This window comes from Pollachius pollachius, assembly GCF_949987615.1.
Source record: "Pollachius pollachius genome assembly, chromosome: 20".
Classification (NCBI taxonomy): Eukaryota; Metazoa; Chordata; class Actinopteri; order Gadiformes; family Gadidae; genus Pollachius; species Pollachius pollachius.
In genome coordinates this window covers 12,285,495-12,302,040 of record NC_136953.1, presented here as the reverse complement: position 1 = coordinate 12,302,040, position 16,546 = coordinate 12,285,495, and the positions used below count along the sequence as shown (strand labels likewise).

The window sequence follows — 16,546 nt, the reverse complement described above, 5'->3', positions numbered from 1 at the left end:
ATTGTTGTTTCTAGTTCGTTCAGGTAAAGAACTAGACAGATAGTTACTCGGTGATGTACAATTTAAACCTTGCCCACGATGTTTGTTACATGGCTGGCCGTATGGTAGGCTACACAGGAGAGGCTTCGTAGAAATTCATGCCGTCGTTCGATTGACCCCAATTTGAAATAAATGCCTTCAGGTGTTCAGTTCGGTCACCGTTGATCAGACGCAAGGCGTTTTTGTTGCACATTATGTCACATAAACAGGTACTATTTATTGTTCCTTGATCATCGTATTGCAGGACCTCGTGGCGCAACGGTAGCGCGTCTGACTCCAGATCAGAAGGTTGCGTGTTCAAATCACGTCGGGGTCAGTACTTTTTTGGTTACAGTTTGTGAATTTAACTTGGAAGAATATTTATTATAATGCTATCTGCTATATACAAAAATATACTGGTAACATTACTTACTTAACAATTTATCATAACTCTCTCGGTTTCCCGACAAAACGGAGGGCAAATTTGTATTGAATTTAAATTACAAAACGCCATTTGATGAGGAATTAATGTTAATATATATGTGTACAATTTATTTTATTACAAAAAATGGCAAGACATAGGGCCCATAGCATGACATACATTGAATGAGTACATTCACAATAATTAATTGCTGTTCACACTGAAATCCGATTATGCTATATCTTGACTTCATAGCCATATCATTATTCACATTATTGACAAAATAATACAAAATGTAATTACAAAATATGTTAATGACACATTTCCTCTTATTATTAAGGCTCAGTCAGGCGGCTTTGTGTACAACTTTCTTTTATATTCATTATTTTATTAAGTGGTAGAGGTAAGAGTAGGATGCATATGCAAGCAGGTACAATTATTTGCAGTAACAATTGTAAATAGTGACGAAATCGTCTTCTTTCTAATCTACTACTGTCACTATAAGGAAAACTATATATCTTATTCCGCTTTAATCAGTAAGATAACTGCTTACACTACGTGTGATGATATGATATGTTACAAGAATGAGGGTGTGAAAAAAATATTTTTCCCATGTCAACAGTTATTGGTCACAATAAATATGGTGATAATGATGATAACGATGATGCTCACGATGCCTTGAACGTTGTTTGCTTATTTTTCCTCTATGCATTGAAGTCGTGCTTACTGTTGGGGAAATGGAAAATGCAGTGTTCAGTCAGAAGAATAATGGATAAATAATGATTAAATAATTATTTAATAATAATATAACAAATAAAAGCACTCATGAGCTTAGAGAAGGCTTGGTTGTCAAAATGTGTGTGTGCTGTGTTTATTTGTGTGTGTGTGGGGGGGGGGGGGGGGGGGGATGGGGGCGGGGGGTCTTTGTCCTCTCACCTCTTTGCCAGAGCAGGTGCCACAGAGACACCCAAACAGTCCGTTGATCATCTGGATGAGGCAGAGCACCATGCTCACGCCCGCGGTGACCACCAGAATGGAGAACAGCGTGAGGTTGAACTCCACCACGCCCAACGGCTCGATGCACCAGCTCCACCATTCCTTGTTTTCCAGGTAGCTCGCGTTTCTTGGGAGAAAAAAAAAAAAGTACATGTTTTTTGTTGTTGTTGTTTCGTTCACTTTTGTGTTTCATCCCTCTAATAGATGGGGAGTCGTGGTATGGGGTGTCGTCCTGGCAATCGGCACGCGACCGTGCTAATGGCATTGCTAGAATAACACGCACAATACGACGAGATTAGCCTCTTTTTGAACGAGTGCTAATGAGCCATAAGAGAGAGCCACAATCGACGTGCTTGTGATCGCCTCAAAGTTTTACGACTGCAATGACACGTTAACAACGACAATTTTGTGACCCTCCTTTATGTAGCCACCTAGTTTTAGTGCTTGCAAATTATTTGATACAAGCAGTCAAATAACCCCGTGTAATATATTGTCAGGTGGGTTAAGCCAAATAAAGAAGAACCAATGTCTCATAATTAATAACAAGAACAATTCATTTCTCCCTCACAGGCCCAAGAAAGGTGTTCCCCATTCAGGTTGGCCGGTCGAGTTGTCCCACAAGCAGGTCGGCCCATTGACCACCCCGAGGGAGGCAGCGCTCAAGCTGTACACAGCCCCCGACACCCCGGCCGCCGCAAAGCCGATGGACAGGAACATCTATGGATCACAGATCACAAGTCTTTAGATATATACTGTATATTGATATGTAATGTTAGGGTACATATTGATTCGGCTCCGTGTTTTAAGCCATACACAAAGTGCCACGGCAGGCACTGCATTGGAACTTCAACAACACGACAACCACCACAACTATCCCAATGGAAGGTTCTCTCTCTTTCTCTTTAAAAGAGCACTGGTTATCTCGATGACCTGTGTGCTATCCCCATTATTGCTCTGGGTGCGTGTCAACCCGAAGATGGTTGGATTGCCACTGCTTTGGCGAGGAGCCAGCACATAGTGGCTAATCTGTCTGAGAATATCTGTTTGAGAACATCGGAACAAACCTCCCTGGTCTGAACCTCTGTATGAACATTTCGGTGAAACTCGCTCTGAGAACATCTGTCTGCACATCTGTCCCGAGTTTTCTCGTCAAGACACTAAAAAAAGGATGCGGCGGGGATATATATAAACGTCTGCAGGCCTTGAGCTGGAGCCAAACATCACACTTACCCCACAGCGGTTGTTGCAACAGCCCTTGGCGCTGGTCAGATGGATGTGAATGGCAGGGATGAGCACCTGCATCAGAAACAAATGAGGGTCAGAGTGTGTGTGTGTGTGTGTGTGTGTGGGGAGAGAGAACATGTCAGAGAAAAGCTAAGGCATGCTGGACTACATATATTTGTTGCAAAATCAACACTTTATTTAGGGGGGTTCGTGGACACTTTGGTTATCCCATGACCCATGACGTCTGAACTTAATACAAAACAATCAAACCAACCAAACAAGGGGGACTCACCATTATCCCACCCCCAATGAATCCTCCCATGTATTTGACCTCCTCCGTAATGTGCTCTGCATAATTAGTGGACCAGCTGGGGAAGAACAGAATGATGTTGCAGATGATCGACACGGCAGCCAGGACATACAGAGAGATGCCGATCACCTTGGAGCAACTGCCTGTACACATGTTGCTTTTTTAAGATGCAGAGACGATGAAGAAAGAGAGGAGCAAAAAGAAAGACAAGACAATTTCCTTGCGAAAAATATCAGATCCTTAAATCCCAAATGTGAGAGATGTCCCGCGCAGGGTCTGTATGTACAGAAGGTAGAGACGGGGACGTGGCCCAACTATATATAAGATAGGTATAAAAGGTGGGAGTGAACAAAGATAAGAATAGTTCAGTCTCTGCCTACTCCCACGCACCGTGACGGGTCATCAACGCATGTGTCACCCGACACTCTCCTGTCAATTAGGTTGGTGTGTTTTATGGATGCCCTTACTAAAAAATAGGAACATGAACAGAAAAGCACCCGAAAAAGGAGCTTGGTTGTTCAGTTAATTAGTGATCTCAACACAGATTGGCAGGCATTGTACGTGTTCAAAAACAACAATATAAGTTGTGTTCATTTTTTATGATTTCATACATCCCCATCCATTGTACGTGTTCATAAAAGTAAATATTTATACTATTCTTTTTTTTGGGGGGGGGGGGGTTTAAGCAAACATGAAAGTTCTGTTGCATTAATTATCATTTGTTTTGATGGAAACAACCAAGACTAAGGGCCCTCATCACACTGTCACCAGGTGTGTGTGTGTGTGTGTGTGTGTGTGTGTGTGTGTGTGTGTGTGTGTGTGTGTGTGTGTGTGTGTGTGTGTGTGTGTGTGCGTGCCAGGGACGTTGGTTTTACTGCTCTGCTATCACGGAATGATTGGGGGCTATGATTGAGGAGCATGACAGAGATATCACTGCAGGGTGGAAGTCCAGGGCGACAGATACACCCCTTCACACAAACAAACACAAACACACACACAGATGGAAAACCCATCGGCAAACACCAGAGTCCCACTTATCACTGTGAAGGGTAAGCATTATTGGGTCATAAAAAACGAAAGGTTTCCATGACAGCAGAATCCAAAGAACCCGCAGGGATGTTATCTGAGGAGATGTCAGCCCGACTGGTGGCTTAAAACATGTATACGAGTAAAGGTGTTTGAATAAATCACAAGAGAAAAAGAAAAACATCTAATTAATTCAATCAAAACATGGACATGTCTTCTCCTGACGGTCACGTATTGTAATCAGACGCGAAACGTATATTACGGCGTGTTATATCGCGGTCTTATCCCTCATCTCAGGGATTCGGTGAGTAATGATACAGCAGGGAGTGGACGTGAACCATGGCACCCTTATCCTTACACATCAAGGTTCCCCGAGCATCTAGGCAGGGCGTCCCCCGCCTAATGTGGGGTGACAAGGCGGAGTAAAGTCCTCTCGGAGGTCATTCATGTGTGATAACATGGCAGGGAAGTTCCATCGTACGGTACTTCAAACGAAGTGCGAGTCTTTTGGTTTTTCGGCATTCCTGTAAGACAATCGGAGTCTGACACACAATTCGTTGTTTAACTTTTATTAGAGGAGAGAAAATTGTGGAATGGCGTAGGAAAGCATCCTATTCTTAAAAAAAAGCACACCGTGCTTTCAAAGATGGTTAGATGAACAAAATATGTTTTCATGTGCAAAAAAGGAAGAGTCCCTTTCTAAATCTTTGCAGCTACTTTACCGTCTTTTATTCCAATCAATCCGGTCAATGTTGTGTTAACTTGCTCGCATGTTACTTCAAATGAGACGACACAATCGAGGGTAGTAGATTATTCATTATTATCAGTGGAAACGATTTACTATGATTATGACATTTACGATTTAAATTGCCCTGGATCATAAGGTCCTATCTGGTTACATAAACCTGTACTAAATCAAAGTACAGAATCAAACAACTCTGAAAACCATTCTTCTCTTTTTCTTTATTATAACCAAACTATTTCAGTAGGCCTACATTTCAAGTAGGTTTACTAAATTTACAAGTAAAACATTGTAGTAGACCAGTAATGACCTCCCTAGATATTTTCTGTACTCCAAATTATTGTAGGACTTTGACAAGAAGTAGGTTAGTGTTGGCCATGACCAGGCAGTAAATATCTCATCCTCTATTGTACATGGATTTCCAATCACCAACCGTCATAGTCCTTGGGGTTTCTGTGGGTCATGAACGGAAGGCCGTGTCCGGGTATAATAACATCAGCGTTCCTCAGCGCCCTCTTTCGGTTGACCACCTGTACTGTGGCGTTTTCACTCAACGCCTGCCAGCTCTCACGGTCCCCGCAGCATTCAAACAAGTCCCCAGCCACCAACACTATTCCTGTAGAGGTTCCCCTCACTTCCAAACTCACGTCGTGTCCCGTGTGTCCCGGCGTGGGCACGATTGACACCTGGGGAGGAAAGGAGAATGAAATAGTGATAATAACAGTTCACAGCATCCACCAGGCAGCGTATCATTTACTAGACACTCGGAACAACCGCCACTAGAGGGCGCTTTTTACCAAGAGTCTAGAGACCTAGGCAGGTGATGCCCAGAACAGCAGATACGTTGTTGCCATATCATGCAAGACTGAATCAAACTCATAAACGTACATGTTCGTCAATGTGGTAAGGTTTCCCCTCCGCCAGTTGATTGGGGGTGTATCTGTCTCCCTCACTGATATCAAACCCCACAACTATCATGGACTTTTGAAAAAGACCCAAGTTCCCTATGTGGTCCGAGTGTCCGTGCGTTCCCACGACCCAATCCACGTCTCCCGTCTCCAGACCCCTCTCCCTCAGCGTCGTAAGCAGAAGGTCTCGGTCCCACGGACCCCCCGTGTCAACCAGAATAGTCCTGGGCCCCGTTACCAGGGTGACGGTCCCGTCGGCCCGAAAATATCCGTCCGGCTGCGACACACAGTAGCCCACTTTGAGGACCGACACGGAATACGGATTGCCAGGAAAGTCCAACACCCGTGATTCTGTGCAGAGGGTCGCGTTGGCTTGGCCAGAGACCAAACTCTCCTCACTTTCCATTGTTGTACAATGCATCAACGTGGTTGTTTATAACTTGTTCAGGAGGAGGAGTAAGAAATTATTCTGCATTTGCTATGTTTTTCTTCGCTGGACACATGGCTGCAGATTGGACACATGGATGGACAACGACGAAAGGACACGCATTTTTACGCATGACGTCCCTTCCGCCACCTTGCTCTACGATGACGATGATGATGATGATGATGATGATGATGATGATGATAGTGTAAAAACGCTTTGAATATCCAACAGTGTCGTCGCGGAAGTAGTGCAATCACTATTTATATCCGATAATAAAGAAGCGATGGCCAGATTATACAGAATGTCATATATGGAAACTTTAAAAGTCCGATTATAATGTAATATAATTAAGAGGTAATTTGTTTTATTATTGTCTGTATTATCTCTCTTAAAAAAGAATGAATGTTTTGAATAAAGATATGTATCAGGAACCTTTGCGCCGGTAATTTGCGCTGGTAGAGCCGCAATAGTTGGTGAACTCTCTGGCTGCGTCACTTCCACTAACAACAATGGCGGCGAAAACAGTTATGGAAAAGGGAACGTCTGTTATGGAGCCGCTGAAGGGAGTTCTGCTCACATACTTCATGCCAGAATCATGTTACGACTCTTTCTTCTTAGATTTCAACCTTCTAGATGGTAAGTTGGCGATCGTCACGTAATGCTTAATAAAAATGAGCTGTAATTAAAATACAGGCGATCGTTTACGTTGAAGAGGATGAAGTTCAGTGGGCGGAGTTATACACCGGGCACTACGTGATTGGATGGTCAAGGACATTTGCATATCTGCATAATTACACCACTCAGGAATATACTACTTTACTATTTATTGGCTAATTTGAAAACATTTTTACTTTATATTTGACCTCATTAAATATTAATGTCGAAATAAGTAACATCACAAATAACTCATATCCTATACGTTACAAGGACATGTCTGTAGTCAATGCTGATTGATCTGAATTTAATAAGGCGATCAATAAAATCCCATCTTATAACTGATAGTCTAGAAATGAAAAATGTTGTCCAGCCACTCAAGCTATGTTAGTTCTCGTCACACAAGTTAATGGTTGACAGAACACTAGTAACTGGGAGGGGCTCCTGTTAATTAAGACTTTAATTTATCATACTTAATCAGAATCAAACGGCTAGGGAGAGTCAACGTGATAATCTGATTTGAGTGTTGTTGTATACGCCCACAGTGCCATGTCTGAAGATAGTTCTGAGCAAAGGGTTAGGTATCGGAATCATCCTGGGATCACTGATGGGTAGGTGTCATTCCCTTTCACTCCGTGCCTCCTTCTTTCTCTCTCTTTATGCAAAGTTATGCTAATATCTGTAGGCTACCGTATTCAAAGTCCCACACTCATATGAGGAAAATGTGCAAAACTATTTCTTTATATTTGTTTCAGTGTTTGGTAAAACTATTTACTAGTGTGGCGATTTTGACTAAGGATTACTTTTGTATCGATTTTCCTATGTGAGGATTAAGTCGAATAATTCTAGAGTCGACTGTGTTATTGTATCATAGTGTAAACAGTCTGTATTGGTACAGACTGTGGTACAGAGAGGAAGGATTTTCTAATGATTTCCCTTCCCGTTCTCCTGTGTGTGTGTTTGTGTGTGTGTTGGGGATTCTGTTCCACAGTGAAGTTACCCCAGATTCTGAAGCTCATGGGGGCGAAGAGTGCAGAGGGGATCAGCTTCCACTCTGTGCTGCTGGAACTGCTGGCCATCACGGGTACCATGGCCTACAGCATCAGCAACAATTTCCCCTTCAGGTGGGACACTACAACATCCCACACATAATCCAAATTCATCCCTGGCAGGTTGATTTTAAGATATCAACCAGGGACTAAAAAGGAAAATTTGCCTGCATGGCTCAATCTGGCACATTTACATGAAGAACTCTGGTGCTCATGTTTATTAATGTGAGCTATCTCTTTTAAATAGAAAAATAAATAAAAATAATGTAGAAAACATCTGTAGAATTAATTGTATTTTGGCAAGGAAGAAGGTTTGGGCTTATGCTGAGAAAAAATACAGATAATCAACACAAATGTAATCTAATGTCCAATTGAGCCATGTTGTGTGTGTGTGTGCGTGTGGTTCTTTGGGGTCACACGGTGTGTCCGTACTGCAGTGCCTGGGGCGAGGCACTCTTCCTCATGTTGCAGACCGTCGCCATTGGTTTCCTGATTCAGCACTATGGCGGGAAAACCGCGAGAGGTACCGGCCTACTTCATCCCAAAACTGGAATCTTCTGGAGCGTTGTGCTGGAAGAAAGACACATACATGTCATCAATATCGCATATCTGTCTTATAATTATGATTCATATTATTATGCACATTTAGGCTTATTCAGAAATGCACATCTTTTTTATGATGTGTATTAGGCATATAATTAAGTCTCCTTCAATTAATAAGACTAGAGTTAGGAGCAGGCTGAAATCAATTTGAACCTTATGACAAATGTCGTTTTCCATCCGTGGAGTAGAATGGAGTGGAATAAAGGAAGAAAGAGAATAAAAAGCTCCCCCATAGCGACAAGCTTTTCTCATTCGTCCTTGCATCACAGGCGTAACCAGGGTCAAATCCTAGCATGACACATTATACCAGCAGGTGTGAGAGTGATTAGCCCTTTCAAGCTGTTTTGGAAATCGGCCTCTTCTGACATCACAAGTGGGAGCGTGTCCACCTAGATGTGTGCTGGATAGATCAGTCTACCAGCCTACCCAGTGGACCGTAGCAAACGTTGCTCATCTATCCGTCACACATCTAGGTGGACACGCCCACCTGTGATGTCAGAAGAGGCCGAATTTCAAAACGGCTTGTAACGGCTGATCACACTCATACCTGCTGGTATAATACGTCACCTTTAAACGGGGCATAAGATTCAAAAGGCCACCACATGTGTGGAGGAGTCACTCGTCCTTCCTCCCCCAGGCCTCCTCTTCGTGGCGGTGTACTTCAGCGTGCTGGTGGCGGTTCTCTCCCCCGCCATGCCCGCGTCCATGGTGACCACTATGCAGGCCTCCAACATGCCCGCCATCATCATCGGAAGGGTAGGTCCCACGAGCGAGGGGAGGTCGTGTGTTCGAGGGGGTCGTGTGTTCGTACGCTACGCTGGGGTTTCGGCAAAGGCAAGCCGGATTGTATTTCTCGGGTTGCAAATGTCGATATTTCGTCATTGTGGGTTCGGCCAAACGATGCAGTAACATTTGACTTGATCAGATCATGTTGCAATGTTCACATCACTTCCTGTAGGGATGTCATCACAGAGCTTATGTGTGTTCCTACACGGAACTGTGTGGTGAATGTCGCTCGTTCTCAATCCAACACAATATGAGGCTTGTGTAGTCGGTCCTTTTTTAGAATTTAGAATTTATTTACTGTAAATATTACTTATCTTATTTTATTTTATCCTTTATACTTGGTGCACCGCGGGTCAGAGACAAACAAAATATCGGTTCTTCTATTTGTCTTGTGCATCTTTTGTAGTTGACCATGAAGCTGACTGACTTTTTCTCATCAAGATCTGTTTTTAGTTTAGCATCTTCATGGGCCTACCTACCTACCCAACGACGCAGCGACCTCACAGGCATTTAACATGTGTATACGACCGGGTTCTCTCTCCTCAGTTGCTCCAGGCCGCCACTAACTTCCGCAACGGACACACCGGACAGCTGTCGGCCATCTCGGTCTTCCTGCTGTTCGCCGGATCCCTCGCCCGCATCTTCACCTCCATCCAGGTGTGTGCGTGTGTGCGCGCGCGCGTGTGTGCAGTCTACTACTATTATGATCTTAATGTGACGTAAACAAATGATATCTTCCAACACGCAGGAAACCGGAGACAACCTGATGGCGCTTACCTATGTCATATCCTCTTCCTGCAACGGCATCCTCGCCCTCCAGGTGCTCTACTACTGGAACAGCGGCTCCAAGCAGAAGAAGAAGAGCGAGTAGAAAGTGGAAGGAAGTGGCCCTACAGGGGGGGGAGTCCGTCCCTTTTGATGGGTGGTTCTCAGACTATTTATTTGTCTGGTGGGGGGTGGTTGTTAGAGGTGATTATATCAAGCTTTGCTGTAGACAAAACCACACGCAAACACACACACACATACTGAAGGCCAGTACGGGTTTTAATTGACATGGCAAACGGGTCTTTGGTCTGAGATTTTTTATTTGACTTCCGCCTGAACACACTTGCATGCCTGTGATCCAGATTGACTTCTGGTTCAATGTGGTCCAAGGCATGGAGAGGGACCATCCCTTAATGTCTCAAAGGGCGAGTCCACACAAGGGACCTCGATGTTATGAGTTGGCTCTCGTGTAAAGTGACGCATTCCAAGGGTGTCCATATCAGTTCACCAAAATCCCAGGTTACTACAGTCCCTTCCAACGTATTATTATATTAGTAGTAGTATTTTTTTTGCAGAGATTATCATTTTACTGTCATCCACTAGTGGACCTTTCATTGAGTGTTGTTCAAGCCGGTCTCCTATCCATGTCCAACAAAACTGATTTGATCTAGAAATGTGAAGGGGATTATTTGAGTGAGTGTGTTTTTCCTGGGTCAGGACTTTCGATTTAGTTATTGTTTAAATGCTAATTTGCACTCTGTTGCATGAAAACAACATGGCACCCGTGTGTGAGCTGGTGGTACTGTGTTTTTGTGTGTGTGTGTGGGGTGTGGACCAAAAAACGTGTTCAACCATTGATAAGAAATATTCTCTTGATTCAACGGTGCAAACTGTAGCTCATAAGGGAAACGGTTTGATTAATTGATTAAACAGACAATGAATCAAATTGAGATGGCCCTATAGGTTGTAGCAGTAGAGTAAAGTCTGTATAGGATTAATGTAATCATTTTTCAATCGCTGCTGTTCCATATGCTGAAATGAAAAAAGATGATTCTTAAACAGATGATTTATCCTATACACTAGATACATTGTGAAATGTATTTGAACATATTCTAAAGATCGCATGCACGATACATTTGGAAAAAGGGTTTGGGTGTCTTGAGCTACTGTTGACTATGTTGACATTTAAGATACATTTATTGTTTTGTTTCAATTTTTACTTATTAAAAAAAGATATGTGCTGATAGAAATATGTCTCAGAGTTCGATTTATTCCAGTTAATTTCAAATATGTCAGTTATTTTTATCTTAGTTTCTTGAGTGGTCAGTGAAGGCCTAGTTTGCTGACCTGTGATTCCTATTGATGCCACCTAGAGGGAGACACACTTTAACTTACATGTGCTGTAGAACTCCCAAGTTTCGGCGCTATAAAGGTTTGGCACATATATACCGAGAATATTGGTTCACTGGTGGAACTTAGGACTAGTGGACGAAAATAAAATACTTATTTTAAAATACTTATTTTCTCATAAGTCGTTTTTCTTTCTTTTTTAAAACAGCCGTCATTATTTAGTCCTTCAATTCTCGTGCCCCTTTTTAAAGCACGATGTTATTTATCAGTAAATCTGTCCATCAAAAGCCTTTTTTTCTTTGTTTCTTTTGTTATTCCTTTCTCTTCCTTTCCTGAATAGACCCCCCGCCCCCCTCTCTCTAATGTGTTACTAAAATGGTCACGAAAATTAAACAAACGCATATTTTCCAATTAGACGCTGGTTGGCACTGCGGCGGACGAAGAGATACTTATAACACAACTTTTTTTAGTCAATTGAATAAAAAAATTGCTCTCACGCACTTAACCTTGTTTCAACGGAGACGCATTATATTTAACTGCATTGTTAAGTTCTTAAACATTAACATATTACATAAATTAACGGAATAGAGGGCTGGCTGGGTGCTTCTGATTGTGTTCAGATTTGAACAAATATATAAATACGATTTTTATTACCTTAAAGATATGTTATGGGTACTTCTACCCATTAGAGCTTAAAAGAAGAAAGACAGAAATAAGCAGCGAGAGACAAAAAGAAAGTGAATGGTGCGTCTTTAGTTCACACGCAGCTGGGTGGCTTGAATGAGGTGGGGGGTGTTGGGGGGGCTTGTTAAATGGGCACTGGCACACAGAGGGTGAGTGAGGCAGGGGTGGTTTGGGGTTGTGGAGGAAAAAAACGAAAAAAAACGCAACTCAGTCTTATCTGTTAGTGCGGGGGGGCGGGGGGGAGTGGCCTATAGATGTTGGCCGGCGATTGTGAAGTTCGTTACGGGCGTCGTATCACCTGCGACTCGCCATCTTGGGAGGTCTTCCCTGTGTCCTAATGAGGGCCCTGTTGCTCAGAGGGAGTGGGAGAACCTGGCCTGAGCAACATAACAGGGTTTTGTTTTGGGAGGGGGAGTCCATGCAGCGGCATTCATGTGAGTCTGGCTGTGTGTGTCGGTGTGTCTCATTATAGGGCTGAAGCGAACCGCAACAGATGGTGGTGGAGGTGGAGGTCAGGTGGTCGTGGTAGTTGTGATGGGGTTGTTGTCGAGGCGGTGGGGTAGTCGGGTGGTGGGGTGGAGGTTTGGGTTGGGTTGCTGGTGGAAGTGGGGTGATGGTGGTGGTGGTGGTATTGGGTCGGTGTAGTGGTGGTGGTGGTGGTTTTGATATTGGGGGTTGGGGGGTGGTGGTTGGGGCGGTGTTGGTGGTGGTGGTTGGTGTTGTGGTGGTGGTGGCATCAGGGTGGTGGTGGTGGTGGGCGTAGGGGTCTACCCAGTGGTGGTGTAAGTGGTGGCTGTGGTTTGCGCAATAGTCGCGTGTCTGGTCTTATCTTTGCACATTATTGTTTTTTACGCATGACTATTCCCAAATAAGCCCACTCTACAACCCGGGCTGATCTGACGGCCGTTTGATTATCGTTTGCGTGGCGCCGCATCGTCACCAATTTGCATAAATATGCATCTTAAACATCTGATCACATAAATAGGATCGTCCATTAAGGTGGGCTTTTCCACGCCCACCAGAGGAGCGAGCTTCACAGCTCCAGCCCTGAAAATGGACGCTCTGCTGGGTGGGAATGTTTGGCTGATGCTCCGCAGTGATTTCACCTTTGGCGTTCCCCCTAATCGCCCCCACCGATCTGTCTCACGTGTGGCCCTGTGGTAATCAGCCTCATCCACATCCTGCAGTTCCACAGCACGCACACGCACACACACACACACACACACCGAGACACACAAACACACACACCGAGACACACGCACCGACACACACACACACACTGATAGAAATACACACATATCGAGCCCCACACACACACACACACAGACCGAGAGACAAACACACACACACCAAGACACACACACACACACACACACACCGAGACACACACACAAAGCCCATGATAACAGCATGAAAGCGTCCGACATTCTTTTCATCCGTTTGGTAAACCAACTTCACGAGGCAACTTTGTTTTTGTTGTGTGTTCGCGGTCTCTCAGGACTTTTATCGTTACATCGCGAGATTGCACCCTTGTTTTTTTTCTATTTTTGATTTAGCGGGTGACTCCTACAAAAATGCACGCATACCTGCTCACCCACCCCTCTCCCTGAGCACACACACACAAACCAGGCAGCTAATCTGTTGCTCTTTATGTTTTCGTTGTTTTTTTGGTTGTCAATTCACTCTCTCAAGAGCATTCTGCCTCTCTGGTCCATTGTAAGACCCCACCTCCTGCCTCTTACCTCAGTCCAAGGTGTGTTGCCTCACACACACACACACACACACACACACACACACACACACACACACACACACACACACACACACACACACACACACACACACACACACACACACACACACACACACACACACACACACCAAACACTCCTCCTCACCTCATTTAAGCTGCCTGTCACTCATCTCCTGGGCCTTGGTAAACACAACCCTCTATTAGCTGGCATTAGGGCTTTATGTATTGACTCGCTGGCTGTCACTGATTGGTTGGGCCACAGCTGGGCCGCCGTCCATCGTCAACTCGCTGAGAAGAAAAGAAGAGAAAAAAAAAAGTGCACTATTCAATATGGGCTCTCGTCGTATGTGTGTTACGTTCAAAATCAAAAAATATTAAACTGGTTTTTCCAATTTTTTTCGGCGTATTCTGGAAACCGAACGTAGAGATACTTTCACAGAGCCGAAAAACTCTGTCTGCGACGGAACGTTCCGGGCTGTAGTTGGAAGCCGCGCCTCTCATGCGTTTCCCAACCCCCCCCCCCCCCCCTCGGATATCTGTTCGGTGGGGGGCCTCGTTGGCCCCCTTCAGGGCCCCGTGGAACCATGCATATGCGATTCAGAAACGCCCTACGCCTTCATGACCCCCCCCCCCCCCCCCCCCCCCCCTGCCCTTCGCCCCCTCCGCAGACACACACACACACACACACACACACACACACACACACACACACACACACACACACACATACCACTTAACTCTAGAGGTTAACCTGTCGTGTCATTTGCACACATTTGCATACTGGGTTGTGACGTCACATATGCGTACCCAACCCGCATGAGTTTGGTTCCAGTTCAACATAAATAGAGAGGACCCCCCCCCCCCCCCCTCATACCTCCCCATCCCCACCATGTCTGCTTTCAGTGGAGGAATGCGGTGAAATCGTTGCCAAATACGTACGTCGCTTTCCAAGAGTCAAAGTCGTGTTTTCCGAATGGATTGCAAAGCACAAACTACGAGGCCGTCTTTGAGGCCCGGGCCTCGTGCGTTATTCTACCGTCTGTCAACGGTAGAATTTCTCCTGAGAGTTTGGGCAGTTATGGGACGTTGAAGACCAGTGCACTTTAAAATACTTGACCAGAAGTTCAAGGAATCTCACGGAAACTCCCAGCATCGATCCGTCAGTGTGGAGGCTATTCTAGCCTTGATTTAATAAATCTGGGTAGGGGAATTCTTTGTTGACGCTTCGATAAATCCAACGACTCGGCAAACAGCGGTATCATTACATGGTTCAACATTACCTTGGTGCTTTGTATCCAGCGTTAGAAACGGCAGTGCCTGTGGGGTTGGTTATTGTTGTAGACGTACTCCATTGTGTCGCCAACCACTGCTCATGGTAACATCCTCCCCTCGGCTCCTGCGCTCAGCGGACTTGAAAGAGTTGAACCATCTTCACACAAACCTCCATTCTATCTGAAGGTGAATCGGCTATATTTATTTCTATTTGTTTGGCCCTCTATCACAGTGGTGTAATGGGGGGGGGGGGGGGGTGCAGACAGATGATTCTCATCATGTTAATTATGGGCACCGACATGCCTGCGGAACCCGTAATTAACTTAACGATATACACCTGTTGAGACCCTGAATTTAATATTACACCTCAGTGATACCGGCCTATGATGTGGATCCATACCCAATAAAGTTAGAATCAAAATAGCAACGCAAAGTTGTTGTTTTTAATATTTATTTATGTGTGTATTTTTTAAAGGCTTTGTGCTTCCCATGCAGACAGGAAAGTGAAGATACAAAGGAAAGCAGCCAAAGGGAAGGATTACACGTTTCGTTGGCCCACGGGCGGGAATCAAACCCAGGTCGCTACATGTTGCTGTGAAATGCGTACATCGTTAGAGCACTAACAAGGTCGAGCCACACCCGCATAAGGCTGAATAAACGTCTCTTTGCAAAGCCCCAAACTTCACATTCCATCAACTATATTTTTTCTTCAAAGCCGAATTAGCCTAGCTCACTTAGTTAGCTCGCTTAGATCTTTGTGACTACGGTTGGGTGAAACGTACAAGATTCGCCCCAACCAACCGCCATCCCCCCACTTACATGTAAGCACTCAGCTCTACCATGGCCGGCGCTTAATGCAAGACTAGATACTTGTCGTTGCTTTGTCACGAGACCGCCCATCAGTAACATCAAAGATGAGGGCCGGATGAGGTCCGGATGTCTATAGTTTGCATGTAACTTCATTATGATCCCCTGGGACAATGGTTGAACAAATGACAATATAACTTTGGTTGGCTGATGAAGGTGGCGTCTAGTTGCTGATTGGCTGGGAGGCTGCGTGGTCACATTTGATTCGATGTTACCCCCGACGACAGGGGCATGAAGTCTACACTGAAACCCCCCCCTTGCCGTGTGTGAGTGTCTGTGTGTGTATGTGAGTGGGTGAGTGTGTGTGCAAGTGTGTGTGTGTGCATGTCTGTGTGTGTGTGTGTGTGTGTGTGTGTGTGTGTGTGTCTCCTCTCGGTCTGTGTGTGAGTGCGTGTGTGTATTTGTTTATGTGTGTGTAGGAGTGTGTAAGTGTGTGTGTGTGTGTGAGAGTTTGTGAGGGTGTTTGTGAGTGAGTGTGTGTTTGTGTGTGTGTGTGTGTGTGTGTGTGTGTATGTGTGTGCCTCGATGTGGTTTCGGACAAAACCTTTAATTTGCTAACAAGTCAAGCACACCCAGAGCCAATAAAGGCCATCTATAAACTTGGGTGTGGCATTTGTGTGTGTGTGTGTGTGTGTTTGTGTGTGTGTGTGTGTGTGTGTGCACGTGTGCCTGCGTGCCTGCGTACCTGCCT

At 44.7% G+C, this 16,546-nt stretch overlaps 3 protein-coding genes across 3 annotated transcripts; 1 reads left to right on the top strand and 2 right to left on the bottom strand.

Moving 5' to 3' along the window:
• Positions 1 to 972: 972 nt before the first annotated feature.
• On the bottom strand, positions 973 to 3,122 carry LOC307091334 (transmembrane 4 L6 family member 5-like; the record flags this gene model as incomplete). The annotated part of the gene is made up of 5 exons (XM_079758278.1): positions 973 to 993; positions 1,376 to 1,562; positions 2,004 to 2,152; positions 2,666 to 2,731; positions 2,952 to 3,122. 5 exons carry the CDS (start codon positions 3,120 to 3,122, stop codon positions 973 to 975), a joined length of 594 nt encoding a protein of 197 aa, XP_079614404.1.
• Positions 3,123 to 5,077: 1,955 nt separating this feature from the next.
• mblac1 (metallo-beta-lactamase domain containing 1) lies at positions 5,078 to 6,132 on the bottom strand. The gene is made up of 2 exons (XM_079758388.1): positions 5,626 to 6,132; positions 5,078 to 5,423 (listed from the first exon to the last, which is right to left on the bottom strand). Exons 1-2 carry the CDS (start codon positions 6,064 to 6,066, stop codon positions 5,163 to 5,165), a joined length of 702 nt encoding a protein of 233 aa, XP_079614514.1. The 5' UTR covers positions 6,067 to 6,132; the 3' UTR covers positions 5,078 to 5,162.
• Positions 6,133 to 6,581: 449 nt separating this feature from the next.
• Positions 6,582 to 10,412, top strand: mpdu1b (mannose-P-dolichol utilization defect 1b; the record flags this gene model as incomplete). The annotated part of the gene is made up of 7 exons (XM_079758083.1): positions 6,582 to 6,708; positions 7,272 to 7,337; positions 7,718 to 7,850; positions 8,213 to 8,298; positions 9,016 to 9,134; positions 9,711 to 9,821; positions 9,913 to 10,412. The coding sequence occupies 7 exons, from the start codon at positions 6,582 to 6,584 to the stop codon at positions 10,033 to 10,035; spliced, it is 765 nt and encodes a 254-aa protein (XP_079614209.1). The 3' UTR covers positions 10,036 to 10,412.
• Positions 10,413 to 16,546: the final 6,134 nt, after the last annotated feature.